The following is an 18032-nucleotide window of genomic DNA, read 5'->3' as shown; positions in this document are numbered from 1 at the left end:
TCATGTCTCACACACACACACACACACACACACACACACACACACACACACACACACACACACACACACACACACACACACACACACACACACACACACACAGGACCTATATCCATGCAATTAAGGAGAGATGTTAGAGCGAGGGGGCTGCCAGTGACCGGTGCCCCGAGCAGTTGGGGGTTCGGTGCCTTGCTCAACAGTGCCCAGAAGATGAAATGGCACCTCTCCAGCCACCAGTCCACGCTCAATACCTGGTCCACACAAGGACTTGAACCAGCGACCCTACGGTTCCCAGTCAAGCCACGGGTAGTAGGGGTAGTAGTGTAGTAGTGTGGTCTTTACACAAACAGGTCCTATACACCTGCATTAAAGGAGAGATGTACAGAGCAATTTTCGGGGTTTGGTGCCTTGCTAAAGGGCACCTCAGCAGTGCCCAGGGGGTGAAATGGCACCTCTAAATAAGTTTGTACTTATTTTATTTAATCTGCTGTTAAACTGCACGCTGCGTATTGTTGTATATTGTATAAACCTGCGTTTAACCACAATGTTTGTTGCACTCTGTCACACTTAGCTAGTTCTGTTTTATGCTTTATTTTGATTTGATTGATGTTTTTATGCTTATTGTTGCTCTGATCCTTTCATCTTTGTGTTGAAACTGTTGCTCAATCATTTCCCTCAGGATCAATAAAGCTTCTTGAATCTTGAATCTTGAATCTTGAACACACACACAGGCCTCAGATATGCACACATGCACAAACAGGTCCCATACACATGCATTAAAGGAGAGATGTCAGAGCGAGAGGGATGCCTCGTGAGAAGCGTCCAGAGTAATTCTGGGGGTTTGGTGCCTTGCTCAAGGGCACCTCAGCAGTGCCCAGGGGGTGAAATGGCACCTCTAAATAAATGTGATAGTATATATAGTACTATATAGTATATAATGCAATATATACATGGCATATATATATATATATACATATATATGTAGCTGTAATCAATATTTAGCTACAATGTGGTGAAATGCATTTTATTTTGAAAGTGCACTAATCTATTTCCGGTCCGTGGTTTCAGCTTCACCTGCTGAAACATCTTCTTGATGATGATGTCAGTGAAATCAAACACAAACTCACCACATGCGACACATTTGTACAGACAAGTCAACTTTCATATTCACGTGTGTGTGTGTGTGTGTGTGTGTGTGTGTGTGTGTGTGTGTGTGTTAGTGACAGAGAGAGAGAGAGAAAGAGAGAGGGAGAGAGACATTGTTTGAGTTTCGTTGTGTGTGCTGCCACCTGCTGACAGACAATAAGACATGCATTCAATGTGTCATTTTTACTCATTTTGCATCTTTTTGTGGTGGTTTTGCATCTATTTTTAGTCATTTTGCATCTTTTTGTGGATGTTTTGCATCTATTTTTAGTCATTTTGCATCTTTTTGTGGATGTTTTGCATCTATTTTTAGTCATTTTGCATCTTTTTGAGGTGGTTTTGCATCTATTTTTAGACATTTTGCATCTTTTTGTGTTGGTTTTGCATCTATTTTTAGTCATTTTGCATCTTTTTGTGGTGGTTTTGCATCTATTTTTAGTCATTTTGCATCTTTTTGTGCTGGTTTTGCATCTATTTTTAGTCATTTTGCATCTTTTTGTGGTGTTTTGCATCTATTTTTAGTCATTTTGCATCTTTTTGTGGATGTTTTGCATCTATTTTTAGTCACTTTGCATCTTTTTGTGGATGTTTTGCATCTATTTTTAGTCATTTTGCATCTTTTTGTGGATGTTTTGCATCTATTTTTAGTCATTTTGCATCTTTTTGAGGTGGTTTTGCATCTATTTTTAGACATTTTGCATCTTTTTGTGTTGGTTTTGCATCTATTTTTAGTCATTTCGCATCTCTTTGTGGTGGTTTTGCATCTATTTTTAGTCATTTTGCATCTTTTTGTGGATGTTTTGCATCTATTTTTAGTCATTTTGCATCTTTTTGTGGATGTTTTGCATCTATTTTTAGTCATTTTGCATCTTTTTGAGGTGGTTTTGCATCTATTTTTAGACATTTTGCATCTTTTTGTGGTGGTTTTGCATCTATTTTTAGTCATTTTGCTTCTTTTTGTGGTGGTTTTGCATCTATTTTTAGTCATTTTGCATCTTTTTGTGGTGGTTTTGCATCTATTTTTAGTCATTCTGCATCTTTTTGTGGTGGTTTTGCATCTATTTTTAGTAATTTAGCATCTTTTTGTGGTGGTTTTGCATCTATTTTTAGTCATTTTGCATCTTTTTGTGGTGGTTTTGCATCTATTTTTAGTCATTCTGCATCTTTTTGTGCTGGTTTTGCATCTGTTTTTAGTCATTTTGCATCTTTTTGTGGATGTTTTGCATCTACTTTTAGTCATTTTGCATCTTTTTGAGGTGGTTTTGCATCTATTTTTAGACATTTTGCATCTTTTTGTGTTGGTTTTGCATCTATTTTTAGTCATTTTGCATCTTTTTGTGGATGTTTTGCATCTATTTTTAGTCATTTTGCATCTTTTTGTGGATGTTTTGCATCTATTTTTAGTCATTTTGCATCTTTTTGAGGTGGTTTTGCATCTATTTTTAGACATTTTGCATCTTTTTGTGGTGGTTTTGCATCTATTTTTAGTCATTTTGCTTCTTTTTGTGGTGGTTTTGCATCTATTTTTAGTCATTTTGCATCTTTTTGTGGTGGTTTTGCATCTATTTTTAGTCATTTTGCATCTTTTTGTGGTGGTTTTGCATCTATTTTTAGTCATTTTGCATCTTTTTGTGCTGGTTTTGCATCTATTTTAAGTCATTCTGCATCTTTTTGTGGATGTTTTGCATCTTTTTTTAGTCATTTTGCATCTTTTTGTGCTGGTTTTGCATCTATTTTTAGTCATTCTGCATCTTTTTGTGCTGGTTTTGCATCTATTTTTAGTCATTTTGCATCTTTTTGTGCTGGTTTTGCATCTATTTTTAGTCATTCTGCATCTTTTTGTGGATGTTTTGCATCCCTATAGTCATCTTTTGTCTCTTTGTGGTCACTTTTGAGATCCTACATTAAACTTAAATCATTCCTTCACTGTGATATTTTCTTTTTAATGAAACGTTACACTTATTTCACACAGTTAATATTGAGTTTTTGCTCGTGGGTCCTAATTTTTTCTCTCCTCCTGAAAAACAAAACAAACCAGAAAAAAAGAGTAAAATGTGATTTAAACAACAAACACACCGGATATCGTTTTGTCCCTTTTATTCATTTATTAAAAAGGTTTTTTTCTTTTACCCCAAAACATTTTTTTTAATAAAGAAAACATGCATAAAAACTCAGCAACGCAACAGTTTAAATTACTGTGCACACACACACACACACACACACAGTCTCTCTATAATATGTACATACATGAGAGGTGGCTCCTAAAACCACACAGAGACCAAGAAAGACACGACCTTTGACCTTTGACCTTTGACCTGCGGGGTATGACTCATCAAAACTGGATTATTTTACACCTGATTCGACAACACACACGTCGTTCACTTTGGTTGATCTTATTGCTTCATAAATATCATTAATATTGTATATATCCATCTATATATCACTACAGTGCTGTTACTTAGCACGTCGAGCGGGCCGCGCTTTCATTTGATTGTCGCGTGACTGGACGTACTCGTCCCAAAGTCAATGTTTGAAACAGACGACGTGGCACTTTAACATCCAGGCCTAAAACATCAACACAAAGGCTGTTATTGCACAGTAAACCCCCCCAAAAAGTTGCATATTTCAGTAAAAGTGAAGCCACAGTTCATGCAACGGAAGAAACATCTACGTGAATATACAGAAAATCCTGAAACACTGAACTCAAACGGTCCATTTCAGACGCTTTTGCACGGTGACGTCGCAGAACCTGCAGAAGCTTTGAGGAAAGAGACGTTTCCGCCTCGACGGTTGTTGTTTTTGTCTGTTTTTTTAAAGGATTGTCATCTTGAGATTCACAAATTGAGCACAAAAAGGAAAATATATATTAAAAAAAGTGTGGTCCATTTTCCTGCTTTACAGAAATGAAATGTCGTCTCCGTCGGACCGAGCGTTAGAAAATCATCCTTTCTGTTAACGGGACAGGGGACTGAAGGCGTCACACGCACCGGGCATCATTAACACTGTCTGAAAACAACCGGGTCGGACCCAGTTTTCCTGATTAAACATCAGAACTGACTCCGATTATTTAACCGTAAAACACTAAAGTTGAAAAATCCCTAAACGGGAGTTTGAGTTGAGAGTAAATGCAAAAGAACGTCGTCTCCGTCACCAAGAAGAAGTTCCTCCAAGTGTGCTGTTGGTGCATAGTGCACTCTCACTTTATTCTGTAGGTACCCATCAGATATACGCAGTAAAACAATTAACTTAGACATGAACTAGGTACTGGTACTGCTCTTGTACTTTTAGGGCGCACTCCCACTGTGCCTCCGTACCGCGCCAGAGCACGTTTCACGGCTAAAGTCTGGTTCCTTTGACCAGTGTGAGTGCAACCGTACCACGTCTAGGAGCAGCACGCTTGCTGTCCACGGCCCGTTTGGGAGAGGTGGGCTTTAGTAAAGCACGTTTGCACATGTACGAGCACGAGCGTGCGCACGTGTACGAGCACGAGGCCTACGGCGGTTCTGAGGTCATTTCCTGTGCGCCTGTTGGGACGTAGAAAAAAGAAGGAGGGACCATGCGCGGACATTTCAAACAATGGCGGTGAAAGGTTCACGTTGGTGTGATGCGGAGGTGGAGTGTTTACTCCAGATTTGGTCGATGAAAAGATTCAAAAACAGTCGACAAGACGCACAAAAACTCTGAGGTCTACGGAAAGATCTGGAAACAAAGCCACGCATCGCCATGACGTCATCAATGCGTGTGACGTGTTACGGCGTGATGACGTATAGGCAGCAAGAAGCATTCTCCGAGGCCCAGGTAGTGTGAGTACAAACGGGCCTGGAGGGGGGGGACAAGGACCCTAAAGCACGGGGCACGGGACGGAGGCACAGTGGGAGGGCGCCCTAAGTAGACTTACTGGTACAGTGACATTAGTATACTTCCTACATAAAGTACCCTTTGGGAAACATACTTGAACTTGATCAAATGGACTTGTCGTATATTTCTATTTGGTGAGATCAGTAGTCGGCCATCTTTAACTAGAGGACAGGAACATGTGCAGTGTACCGTCAGAGAGTATGGCTTTGTTTCCACGAGCTCCTCAAACCACATGCAACTAAATATTCAACACACACACACGCACACACACACACACACGCACACACACACACGCTGACTACAAACAGGAGCCTCAGCGGAGGCGGCGAGGAAGCACTTTGCAGTTTGGTTTTTGTCTCTTGAATCCCGGCTGAAGCACAGGGCTGGAGTTGGCTTCTGATTATTGAGTTGCTCTAATGTTGAGTGTCAAACAGAGAGGCGAGATGTTACGTTTGGATTTAGGAATCACAAGAAAGTGTCACTGTGTATGGACGTAGTCTGATCCAGCAGGGCCCTGGGCACAGACCTGTCAGAGCCCCCCCACTTTGTCTACGTAGGAACAATGCACCTAAATTCAAGGAGTTGACATTTAGTGTGTTTTGTAGTCATTTGGTTTCTCTTTGTGGTGATTTTACATCCATTTGTAGTTGTGTTGTATGTCTTTGTGATTGTCTTGCATCTATTTTTAGTCATTTTGCATCTTTTTGTGGTGGTTTTGCATCTATTTTTAGGCATTTTGCATCTTTTTGTGGTGGTTTTGCATCTATTTTTAGTCATTTTGCATCTTTTTGTGCTGGTTTTGCATCTATTTTTAGTCATTTTGCATCTTTTTGTGCTGGTTTTGCATCTATTCTAAGTCATTTTGCATCTTTTTGTGGAGGTTTTGCATCTATTTTTAGTCATTTTGCATCTTTTTGTGGTGGTTTTGCATCTATTTTTAGGCATTTTGCATCTTTTTGTGGTGGTTTTGCATCTATTTTTAGTCATTTTGCATCTTTTTGTGGTGGTTTTGCATCTATTCTAAGTCATTTTGCATCTTTTTGTGGAGGTTTTGCATCTATTTTTAGTCATTTTGCATCTTTTTGTGGTGGTTTTGCATCTATTTTTAGGCATTTTGCATCTTTTTGTGGTGGTTTTGCATCTACTTTTTGGTCATTTTGCATCTTTTTGTGCTGGTTTTGCATCTATTGTAAGTCATCTTTTTTGTCTCTATGTGGTCATTTTGTGTCTATATTCAGTCATTTAGCATCTCTTCATGGTCATTTTTTTGTCTCTGTGCTCATTTTTGGTCGTTTTGTGATTACTCGGGGTCATTTAGCATCTCTTTGGGATCACTTTGGGGTTCAGGGCCCATGACTTTAAGGGCCCCTGGGCCTGTGACCAGTCGGCCCGTTCAGTAATAACCTCACATGTTAGACCAGGACTGTGCATGTAGACTCATCTAACCTGGTCTAAACTGTCTCTGAGAGCCCAAAGACTGTTTTATCTGTATCATCTGTATTATCGTATCTTAAAATGTGGGGAACGAAATAATCAGAAGCCAACTGCAGCCAAACTCACACTGGTCTCATATAAATGAGAGAAAACACGTCAACTGAAGAGAAACACGTCAGTTTCCGGCCTGTAATAATAATAAATCTAATAAAACACTCAGTCATTCACATTCATAAACTATCATGAAGCAGCAGGAATCTATAACAGCACGCTCACACAGACGACGCCCAACTGAAATGTTCCTCCAGCCGATGAGAGAGCCAGAACTTTACAGCGTTTCTGTGTGAACGGTGACGATGAGGAGGAAGTCGGGTGCTGGTGCACTACAGGAAGGCTGACTGCAGGGGGCGCTGCTGGAGAGCCCGTCCTGGGACAACAGAGGAAGAGGAGGAGGAGGAGGAGGAGGAAGTCCGGGGCCTCACGACACCCCAACCAGGAGAGAAGGCGAGCTCACAGAAGCCTCCGGTGCTTTCACCTGAAACGCACACACGTGCATTTTCATTATTAAGAAATTAACACCCTTAAAAACTTCAAATTAAGACACGAAGCTGAGATTATTATCCATCCTAAACAATCTGAAGGTTCTGCAGAGTGATGACAGGATTTATAACAAACAGAGCAAAGTACAGAAGGATGAAAGGCTGTTTAAGTCGTTTAATGCACGTGCAGGCGAACACATTATTAACATTTAACCCTGCACACGAGTTAGTGGTTTTAAGGGAATCGTGTGTGAGTGGAGAACACAACCCTGAAGAAGAGAAGATGGGACCTGGCCGTGGTCAGAACCATCACAAGGTGCCTTTAAAGTCCCACTCAAGTCACAAAAATCTTCTGTCGCAGACAAAAATGCTGTCAAGATGCTTTTCAAGTGTGTTGTTAATATTTTTATAATCAAAAGAAAAGATGTTACAGAAACTGCAGCGTAAATATTCTTAATAACAGGGTTTTCCTTTAGAAACAAGCAGCTGCATGTTTGTTATCGTGACAGTGAACGCAGCACAGCAAAGCCAGGGGAGCGTACCTTTAACAGGCCAGGGGTGTGAGGAAGAGGAGGAGTGGGAGGAAGAGGAAGAGGAGGAGGGGGAGAAAGAGGTGGAGGGAGAGAAAGAGAAAGAGGAGGAGGGAGGGAAAGAGGAAGACGAGGAGGGAGAGAAAGAGGAAGAGGTGGAGGGGAAGACAGAGGAAGAAGAGCAGGGAGGGAAAGCGGAGGAAGGAAGGAAAGAGGGAGAGGTGGAGGGGGAGGCAGAGGAAGAAGAAGATGGAGGGAAAGATGAAGAGGTAAAGAGGAAGACAGAGGAAGAAGAGGAGACAGCGACAAAGGAAGAGGAGGGAGGGAAAGAGGAAGTGGAGGACACAGAGAAAGAAGAGGAGGGAGGGAAAGAGGAAGAGGTGGAGGGGGAGACAGAGAAAAAGGAGGAGGGAGGGAAAGAGGAAGAAGAGGAGGGTGAGACAGAGGAAGTAGAGGAAGAGGTGGAGTGGGAGACAGAGGGAGAGGTGGAGGGGGAGACAGAGGAAGAAGAGGAGGGAGGGAAAGAGGAAGAAGTGAATAGAGGGGAAAAGGAGGAGGGGAGCACAGAGAAAGAAGAGGAGGGAGGGAAAGAGGAAGAGGGAGAGACAGAGGAAGAAGAGGAAGAGGTGGAGGGGGCGACAGAGGAAGAAGAGGTGGAGGGGGCGACAGAGGAAGAGGAGGAGGGAGAGAAAGAGGAAGAGGAGGAGGGGGAGACAGAGGAAGAAGAGGAGGGAGAGAAAGCGGAGGAGGGGGAGACAGAGGAAGAGGTGGAGGGAGAGGATGAGGAGGAGGGGGAGGCCGAGGCACGGCGAAGGGAGGAGATCCTGAGCTCGTTCTCCTGAGGAGACTCAGCAGGAGTCGGAGGAAAGAGAGAGAGCAGGAAGGAGGTGAGATCCACGTCATTAATCCTCACCCGGCAGAGTAAAGGTGAGACAGGTGAGACAGGTGAGACAGGTGAGACAGGGGAGGACTTACCTGGAGGTTCGTCTTTGCTTTCCTCAGCACGTCCCGAGTCCTCGACACTGTGAACAAACACACGCAGCGTCAGAGATGGGCGGTTTCCCTACCATGGATCAGAGAGAGCAGGAGCGGGGGGAGGCGGGGGGGGACTCACGTTGGTTGACTATAAAGTGCTCCATGCTTTCTTTGGTGCGGTTGGAGCTCTTCACCGTCTCCATGGCGTCCTTTAGAGCCTGCTCTTGCTCGGAGAGTCTCAGGCGGAGAGAGACGACCTCCTCCTTCAGAGACGGATCCTGTGGACGGACACACGGTCAACGTCAGCGTCTGTCTGTCTGTCGTCCGTAAACACAAGGCTTCATGGACGGAAATGTTCCTGACTTCCCTGAGAGGAGCCTCCCTGACCACCAGGCGTCGGGCCCTTACCTGTTTGGTCTCCTGGAGGTTCGGCAGAGCTGCTCTCCAGAACATGCGGAGCAGGGAGTCGACCTCCTCCAGGATCTGCCGCAGCGTTTGGGAGTCAGACAGCAGCGCCCTGACAGAACCTGAGTCCGAAGGCTGAGACACAAAAAAGTGCAGGAAGTGAGTCAAACGTTGAACTAATGCGTCCGTGCCCCATCGACCTTCAGCGTATCACCTGTGATACTAGAAAAGCTGATGCTGAACTGCAGCTGCTGGCTTAAATGTGTCAAAGTGAAGTAGAACTGTAGGAATATTTTAAAAAGGGATAATGGGTTTAAAGTGTAAGGGCGCACTCACACTGTTCCTCCGTACCGTGCCCCAGGACATTTCACGGCTAAAGTCTGGTTCCTTTGACCAGTGTGAGTGCAACCGTACCACGTCTAGGAGTGGCACGCTTGTCGTCCGCGGCCCGTTTGGGAGAGGTGGGCTTTAGTAAAGCACGTTTGCACATGTACGAGCACGGGGGGACAAGGACCCTAAAGCACGGGGAACGGGACGGACGCACAGTGGGAGGGCGCCCTAACTCTTGGGTAAATGGACCATTTCCAATGGACCACCACCAATCAGCCATGGAGACAGTTTTTTGTTGATCAACCGTGTAAAGAGAATATCCGTAGAGATGCTAACAGCCTCAAAGAGCGAACACTGATTAGCTTGGGGCGGTGAACGCATTAGAAATGGCCTTTTTTTAACCACGAATATACAAGGTGATTAGTGAACCCGGAGTTTATCAAAAACGTTCCTCCTTGAACTGAACTCACGTGTGTGCGGTAATCGACTTGTAAGGACGGCCCACGAATGAGTGTGACTGTCATTGAAAGGTTCAGAAATGTGCTTAAAGAGCCGAACATTTTAATATTTGCATTTGTTCTGTGGCTAAAAGTTCGCTTAATTAGTAGTCAAGTAGGAAAAAAGTAATAATAATAATAACGTCTTGTGCGTCTCACCTGCTGAAGGCTGAACTCCTGTGGGTTGCTCAGGGTATAAAGGGTGGCGTCCATCCTGCGGAGGAGCGCGCTGCCCTCCAGGACCTGCTGCTGCAGAGCCTTGAAGTCGTCGATGTGGCCCACGGCGTGGCGGCCATGACGGTTGGCGAACGAGCCGTCGGGGGCTTGACCCTGAAGGGCGAAGGCTGCTGGGAAGGAAAACCAGAGAAAGAATAAAGCAGGGAATCGAGAACACCTGACGGGTTTAGTGTTCGGCACCCAATGACGTGCTTTTGGTGCCGTTCACAGTCAGAAGGTGGTGCTTTAACAACAAACTTTATGTGTCGGCTGTAACCTTTGAACTGAAAGTCATTTTTCTTCCTGGATGCTCTGGGTCCAGGTGAACCCGTCTGTATCGGGACTATTGGACAACAAACTGGACTGGTCCAAGAACACTGAGGCTGTTTACAAGAAGGGCCAGAGTCGTCTCTATTTCCTGAGGAGGCTCCGGTCAATCAATGTATGTGACACCATGCTGAGGATGTTCTACCAGTCAAATCAAGCTTCTTCAATCTTGAATCTTAAATCTTGAATCTATCAAAACCCAAATGAGTCACTGAGAGGGGAACACAGGGTTCTGTCCAATGCACTTTATCCAAAAAGGAAACGTGAAGCCGTCACAGCAGTTTGTGGCTGTTTATTTATCCTGTCGATGAAAAGTACTTTTGTACGCACAGTGTGAGGAGGGATTTGACCACATGATGGTAACAAGCTTTAGCACAACTGTTCACAAACGTCCTCCTGTGACTCCAATGACTGTTGTTCAGACTCAATAGAGCACTAACCAAGTCCAGACCTACTTCCACCAACGACTGGACCAGGATCAGGACCAGGCTGGGACTGGACCAGCACTAACAAAGTCCAAACCTACTTCCACCAACGACTGCCACTCTAACGACGGTCGTTGGCACTTGGAGCACAAAGGGTTCCAGTGACATCATCGGCCTTGTGAGAGGTTAAATACCTGGATCTCCACACCAGTTAGTTGGACCAGTCCCAGCCTGGTCCTGGTCCTGGTCCTGGTCCTGGTCCTGGTCCTGGTCCTGGTCAGATGCGTACATGAACTGATGAAGCCTCTTGGATGAGAGGTGAAACATCTTCCTACACAAAGAACCAAGTCCAGTTGCTTTGGACTGAAACTGCTTTGAGGAGAAGCTTTAGCGCTCAACAGAAACATGAGCACCTGACCCTCCACTCTCTGCATCAAGCAAAACAATTTCCCAGTCAGACGCAGGTGGCATCCATCAACACACACACACACACCCTTGACTCCGCCCACACATAGACATACCTCCAGACACACACACATATTACCTCCTAGTGACAAGCAACGCATCCATGCCGCTACACCATCCGTAGAAGCCGCACCCATTTTACTGTTTTCTGTTTTTGAATCTTTTCATCGACCAAATCTGCAGTAAACACTCCACCTCCACATCACACCAACGTGAACCTTTCACCGCCATTGTTTGAAATGTCCGCGCATGGTCCCTCCTTCTTTTTTCTATGTCCCAACAGGCGCACAGGAAATGACCTCAGAACCACCGTAGGCCTCGTGCTCGTACACGTGCGCATGCTCGTGCTCGTACATGTGCAAACGTGCTTTACTAAAGCCCACCTCTCCCAAACGGGCCGTGGACGGCAAGTGTGCCGCTCCTAGACGTGGTACAGTTGCACTCACACTGGTCAAAGGAACCAGACTTTAGCCGTGAAACGTGCTGGGACACGGTTCGGAGGGACAGTGGGAGTTCGCCCTGAGTGTCTGAATGTGAAGTTCTCACCTTCGTTTGGCCGTGCAGGATGTAGAGGAGAGGAAGGACTGACGAGTCCAGTGTCTCTCACGGGCGGCGAGGGGACGTGTTCTGTGGAGGGAGATTTCCGTCAGAGCTGAACTGAACTGAATTCTTCACTCTCGTGTGATCTGCGTCTGTTCTCCGCCGTGTCTCACGATGCCGTCGGACATACTGACCGTTGAAGAGCTGTCTCCTGGATCGGGGCTGCGTCGCGTCAGCCCGTCCGCTCAGCTGCCGCTCCAGCTGAACGTGCAGCTCTCTGGGGTCGAAGGCCGCGGCGCTGTGTCCGAGTTTGGCGGCGCCGTCGCTGGCCTGTGTGTTGGCGTTGACCCCGCACACTCCGTGATGCGCCTGCAGCTCGCACTGCAGAGAGTGGACCAGGCTGCGGCTCTCACAGAGCTGCTGCTGGAGGACGCTCACCTCATGCTGGAGTCTGTCAAAACACACACACACACACACACACACACACATATTTTTATACGGAGAAACTGATCAAAATTTGAGAAGACCCTTATGGACGTGTAGCCCCCATCTTGAACCAGCAAGAGGAGGACCTGACGTAATGTTTACACACACACACACACACACACACACACACACCTGTTGATGGCCTCCTGGTTCTTCTGTCTGTCCTGCTTCAGTTGTAAAATCTCTCGGCTGCGAGCTTCAGCCTCAGCCTGCAGCTTCCTGCTCTGCTCCGCCCACCTCTCAGCCTCTAGCTCCGCCTCCTTCCGCTGCTCCGCATCCTCGCCGCCCTCTGCAGGGGGACACCGTACACACAGGACATTTACACTTTCACATGACCTTGAAGTGAACGCTTAAACTCTTCTTGTGTCTGGTGCTGAACAGCGGACTCGTACCTCTGGCGGCCTGCTTCAGCTGGTTCTGCAGACTCACGTTCTCCTCTTTTAGGAGTCGGATCTCACCGGAGAGCTGGCCGACCGAGTCCAGACCCTGGATGTAGATGTTGGTGGGCGCACCTGGACACAACACAGAGCATAATGAACTCATTTCCACACCAGGATGGCCGAGTGGTTAAGGCGTTGGACTTAAGATCCAATGGATTTGTATCCGCGTGGGTTCAAGCCCCACTCCTGGTAAATACTATATGTAAAGCACTTTCAGTAGTTGAAGTGTAAGGGCGCATTCACACTGTCCATCCGTCCCGTGTCCCAGCATGTTTCATGGCTAAAGTCTGGTTCCTTTGACCAGTGTGAGTGCAACCGTACCGCGTCGAGGAGCGGCATGCTTGCCGTCCACGGCCTGTTTGGGAGAGGTGGGCTTTAGTAAAGCACGTGAACAAGGCCTTACGGTGGTTCTGATGTCATTTTATGTGCACCGTCCAGACCACAACGCCACGGGGGGGGGGGGGTCCCACTCTTGGAACTAGTTTCTGTTTTCAGGCTCCGATAACGCCGGATGGTCGGACAAAGAGATACAAAAGTAGTGCAGTTACAGGAAAACGCGTCTCCGTGTGGACGGGCCTATAGTTTGGTCATAATCAACAGAGTCTCTGTCAGAGCCTCTCCTTGGATTTGTCTGATGACTTTGGAGGTACAACGAGAATCGGGAAACTTCTGTCAGACAGGACGACACCAGTTCACGCGTTTTCCTGATCGTCTTCATCAACACCACTCTCCGTGAATAAACTGGAGAATGAGCGGCTGCATTCGGGTTTGGGCGCGCTCGGAGAGTCCTTATCTTCAGCCTCTTATCGCGGGGGCAGCAGCTTTAGCAGGGGACCCCAAACTTCCCTTTCCCGGGCCACATTAACCAGCTCTAACTGGGGGATCCTGAGGCGTTCCCAGGCCAGTGTGGAGATCTAATCTCTCCACCTGGTCCTGGGTCTTCCCCGAGGCCTCCTCCCAGCTGGACGTGCCTGGAACACCTCCCTAGGGAGGCGCCCAGGGTTCATCCTTACCAGATGATTCTGAACCACCTCAACTGGCTCCTTTCAACGCAAAGGAGCAGCGGCTCTGCTCCGAGTTCCTCACGGATGCTGAACTTCTCCCCCTCTCTCTAAGGGAGACTCCAGCCCCCCTCCTGAGGAAACACATTTCGGCCGCTTGTACCCGCGACCTCGTTCTTTCGGGGGGGCTTCAGATACTTGTAAAACAAAGCCCTGCCATGTTATTTTATGTGTGTGTGCGTGTGTGTGTGTGGTACCTTTCTCCGTGGCGGTGCGAGCCAGTCTCTCCTCCAGTTGCTGTCGGAGGCGGTCGTTGGTCTGGATGGAGTCCTCCAGTCTCTGCCTCAGACTCCTGATCTCTCTCAGATGCTCCTTCATCAGGTCTGAACCTAGGACAGAAACACAGGGGACCATCTGCTGTTAGAGACATGTTAAAACGTCTTTCTCAGCTCTACGCTGCAGGATCGAAGGACAAACATCAAGTGCAGAGACAGATGAATAAACTCAACATGAACAAAAATGGACTATATCAGAGGTTTTGCATGTTTTTGCCCATTTAGATTTGCATGATGGACTTCCTGCAGCTTCAGCGCGGTGCAAAGGCAGTGTTCATTTCGTCTTTATAGAGTCAGTCTTTTCGTCACACTTTGATCATTTTCATCCTTCACAGTTTCAGTTCAGGATAAGTGTCCTGTGTCAGATTATACTGAACAGTTTCAAATGATCACTATCCTTTATCCTGAGCCCAGACCCTGGATGTAGATGTTTGCCTGACCAGCTTCAGGGGTGCAGGACCACACACCAGGATGGCCAAGTGGTTAAGGCGTTGGACTTAAGATCCAATGGATGTGTATCCACGTGGGTTCAAGCCCCACTCCTGGTAGAGACTTTAGGGTGCAACTACTTCAAGATGTGAAATTAATGCCAAAACAGATGGAAATGATGAAATGTACAGCTCTTCGTAGCTGAAGTGTAATAAAAAGTGCCATGTGACTAGTGAGTGTTTTACCCACCAACTGATCACTTTACTAAAGCCTTTCCTTGGTCACAACAACAGCTTCTTCTTCTGCCCATTAAAACAAATTGGAAAGGAAATCTGTAGGAAGTCTTAACAGTCTCTGGGTCCGTCTCTGTCCTCTCACGCAGCAGCACTGTTGTTGTTGTTATGTGACGCTGCGGGGTCGGAGGCGGGGCCATGACGCCGACCTTTAACAAAGTCTGAGCTTTCAGTCAATTAGCCTCCATTTTTGGTAATTTTGCATCCACTTTTAGTCATTTTTCATCAATTTTTTGTCATTTCGCGTCGATTTTTACACACTTTTCATCCATTTTGAATCATTTTGCATCTACTTATAGTCATTGTGCATCTTTTTTAGTAACATTTCGTCAATTTTTAGTCACTTTTCATCCATGTCTAGTCATTTGCACCTGAACTGTTCCTGGCAGTAACACATGAGTATAAGGTGGTAACGGCGGTGGTAAACCCAGATTGGGAGTGGACGTATCAGAGGTGTACGGAACATTCTCCATGTCCGGAGGACGCCAACGCAAAGGGAAAGGAGCAGCCACACAGTCAGCTCTGTACCTGTGTTGCTGGTGCCTGACTGGTACCCCGAGGATCCTGAAGACAGGTCGGCGGCTCCGAGTCTCACGGGTCGGGATCCGTAGCTCATATCCCACAATGCACTGCTCTCCAGCAGACTGACCCCAGCTTTCATCGTGGAGCCGGCGTCCAAACCGCTGCCGAACGGCGAAGGCTGGTATCCGTGGAAGGAAAGAGGCAGGAAGGCGGAGGAGTCAGGCTGCTGGTGGGCAAACGGGAAACCCTGAAGAGGTTTGGTCTGGGGGGAGGAAAACCCTGAAGAAGAAGATACATCAAGTCAACCAATGAATGAAGGAGAGGGCATTAGAGAGTGTTAGTGAGACACAAAGAAGGAAGGGTTAAGGACAGATGAGGAGACTTCTTCTGACGTGATCGACGACTTAATAATGTGGTTCTCTCATTAGTGTTCAAAGATCACAGCAAATCCTCGTCAAGCTGTGCGCTCGGGGTTCATTAAGCAGCAAATCACCAACAATGAGAAAGAAAGTGCAGCGTGACGTAAGCTCGGTGAGGACCTACAGGCGTCACTTTTGCATCTCTCTGGGAGTCCCGTTGTGTCGGGGAAAGATCGTGGTAAAGATTATTTAAAGCTGCAGTCGTCAAGTCAGGCGGATCCGCGTGACTTAGCCAACTTTTTAAAGTCTCCAACTCTCACGCCCCTCCCCCTCTACCACCGAGCTCACTCCCCTCCCATCCAATCGTGCTCGTCAGCGCGCGTGCACCAGATTTCTGTGAACGTGGCCGTCTCTTCAGCATCGATCAACGGGATGGAGCGCTCATTTCATGTTACTCGAGGAGGGGAAGGGGGGTCTGTAGCCTGTGCACGACTGTCAGCTCTCACAAAGCTCTGTGCTGATTGGACAGGATGATACGGGCGCACTGGAGGCTCTAGGTGCACGTAGAGGCGTGTTTTTCTTTTCTAAAACAGGATGATTTGTGTTGTTCTATCGAGGCATAGCATGCACCAACTCCGGGTGCAGTTGTGTGGCAGTGGTCCACTGCTCCACCTACACACCTGACGTGCACACTACATCCAATTTACACACTTTAGCGTCACTGTGTGCACCCAGATTTCCCTCCTAAGACTCTCGTCTACACGCAGAATAAAAAGAGTGAACGCGACGCCACTTTTGAGTTTCCTTTCTAGGTCATCTTCGTCTGAGCACGGACTAAATCTCTGGTCACCAAAAGTTTCCCTTGCTAATGATGGGTTAATTTAGAGCTCCTGGCATGCTGCACAGTGTTACTGAGCTTCAAACACACGATTAGTCGACGTCTTTAAACCCAAACTCATGCAAATACAGTCCGACCGACGCACTCTCATTGTCTCCCAGCTGCCTTTGCAACATCTGCAGCTCCTGATGCACCTCAGCCAGGGAGAAACCCACTCCCCCGCTGCCTGGGTAACGGGTTCGCAGGGTTGAGGGTTGGGAGGAGAAGGAGGAGGAGAGGGGAGGGTGTAAGGAGGTAGAGGTGAAGACTGAGGCTGGAGCTGGAAGGAGGAGAAGAAGAAGCCAAAGCACAAGAGTGAAAAAGAGAGAAACAGGTGAAGGTGTGACGATGCAGCCCGGGCCCGCCCCTACCTGTCTGACTCTGCACGACTGCAGGTTTGTGTGGCGAGCCGGGGCAATGCATGCTGGGACAGCTGAGGCAGGACTGCGCTCTGAGGGATGAGGTGGCGGATGTAGGGACAGATGGATGATGTGACACGGTGCTGCTGTGAGAGCGACAGTCTGGAAATGAAAAAGAGCGCGCTGTCACCGGGGGAACATGATGGAGGACGAGGAAACAGGAAGAAAAAACATGGCGTCATTCTCACCGGCGCCGACTCTGCTCAAAGTCTCCTTGTGACTGAGCTCGCTGGCGGCGTCCACAGAGTCGGAGCACAGATCCAGGTCGTCGTTCGTGGACCCGTGCTCGTCAGACACGTAGGAGATGCGGTCCGATTGGTCGGTGGTGTCGGAGAGGGCATGGCTGCTGCAGGGCGTGTCGGAGCGCTGAGGAGGATGATGGTGGTGGTGGTGATGCTGGTTCAGTTTGGTGCGGAGGGACTCGATGACCTTGTCCTTCTGCTGCAGCTCCTTACTGAGCCTGCACACAACCACAGAAACACATTTATTATTAATATGTCTTTAACTTGAATGCATTTTAGTGCAACACACACATTAAAAACACAAGTTCACTTCAGGATAAATGTGGCGAGGGAGGTGACAGACGCTGAGATGCCTTTAACGGCCATCTGCTCGCTGGGTTCAGTAGATAAGACTTTGTCTGCACGGGAGTTTAACTGTGAGTCTGGTGAAACATATAAGAGAAAAGGAATTAGAGGAGTTGTTCAGTCTGTCTGCTTTTAGTGTAAATCCGGTGCAAAATCATCCCATGGTCCTTTTCAGCACTTACAAACATCAGATAAGCCATTTTTTTCCTGTATGAACTATTAACGGAGAAATCCTGTAGAGTCGCCAACAGCCGGACGTGGCTAACAGTGATTAGCTCGGGGCAGCACGGTGAAGGCATTCAAAGGTCTTTTTTAACCACTAATGCTGCTGAAAATAACAGCAAACCTCTGCAGCAGCATGAGAAGAGTCCCTACACACACAACAAAGCACCAATGGGCTCCTTCCACTGTAATGGACTTTACTATGAGAGGAGCTGGTACAGGGGCCAGTAGGTAAGTCTCTAAAACACTCTTTTAATAAACTCTGGGTTCACTAACTACGCTGTTGCTGCTTTGTTGTGTGTGTCCGTTCACGTTAAACAGACACTCGACGTACTTTGGACAGAGCCGAGCTCGGTGACTCCCCCTGTTCCCAGT

The 18032-nt window shown here is 47.1% G+C and overlaps 1 protein-coding gene across 7 annotated transcripts in view; it reads right to left on the bottom strand.

The window, feature by feature from the left end:
• Positions 1 to 5110: 5110 nt before the first annotated feature.
• pde4dip (phosphodiesterase 4D interacting protein) overlaps positions 5111 to 18032 on the bottom strand; it is a 117746-nt gene continuing 104824 nt past the window's right edge. For 4 of the 7 annotated variants that reach the window (XM_083940555.1, XM_083940554.1, XM_083940550.1 and 1 more), the window contains 15 exons: positions 17037 to 17308; positions 16801 to 16950; positions 16536 to 16709; positions 15200 to 15472; positions 13872 to 14003; positions 12566 to 12685; positions 12306 to 12462; positions 11882 to 12138; positions 11694 to 11774; positions 9874 to 10061; positions 8891 to 9022; positions 8622 to 8760; positions 8483 to 8529; positions 7520 to 8345; positions 5111 to 6973 (listed from right to left, as the gene is read on the bottom strand). In XM_083940555.1, coding sequence (XP_083796681.1) covers positions 6822 to 6973; positions 7520 to 8345; positions 8483 to 8529; positions 8622 to 8760; positions 8891 to 9022; positions 9874 to 10061; positions 11694 to 11774; positions 11882 to 12138; positions 12306 to 12462; positions 12566 to 12685; positions 13872 to 14003; positions 15200 to 15472; positions 16536 to 16709; positions 16801 to 16950; positions 17037 to 17308 — 3100 coding nt within the window. In that variant the 3' untranslated portion in view covers positions 5111 to 6821. The remainder of the gene's footprint in view (positions 6974 to 7519; positions 8346 to 8482; positions 8530 to 8621; positions 8761 to 8890; positions 9023 to 9873; positions 10062 to 11693; positions 11775 to 11881; positions 12139 to 12305; positions 12463 to 12565; positions 12686 to 13871; positions 14004 to 15199; positions 15473 to 16535; positions 16710 to 16800; positions 16951 to 17036; positions 17309 to 18032) is intronic. The other 3 variants (XM_083940551.1, XM_083940553.1, XM_083940556.1) reach the window with 3 other exon arrangements.

Source organism: Echiichthys vipera, assembly GCF_963691815.1.
Source record: "Echiichthys vipera genome assembly, chromosome: 3".
In the NCBI taxonomy this organism is placed as follows: domain Eukaryota; kingdom Metazoa; phylum Chordata; class Actinopteri; order Perciformes; family Trachinidae; genus Echiichthys; species Echiichthys vipera.
This window is presented reverse-complemented; position numbering and strand designations above follow the sequence as displayed.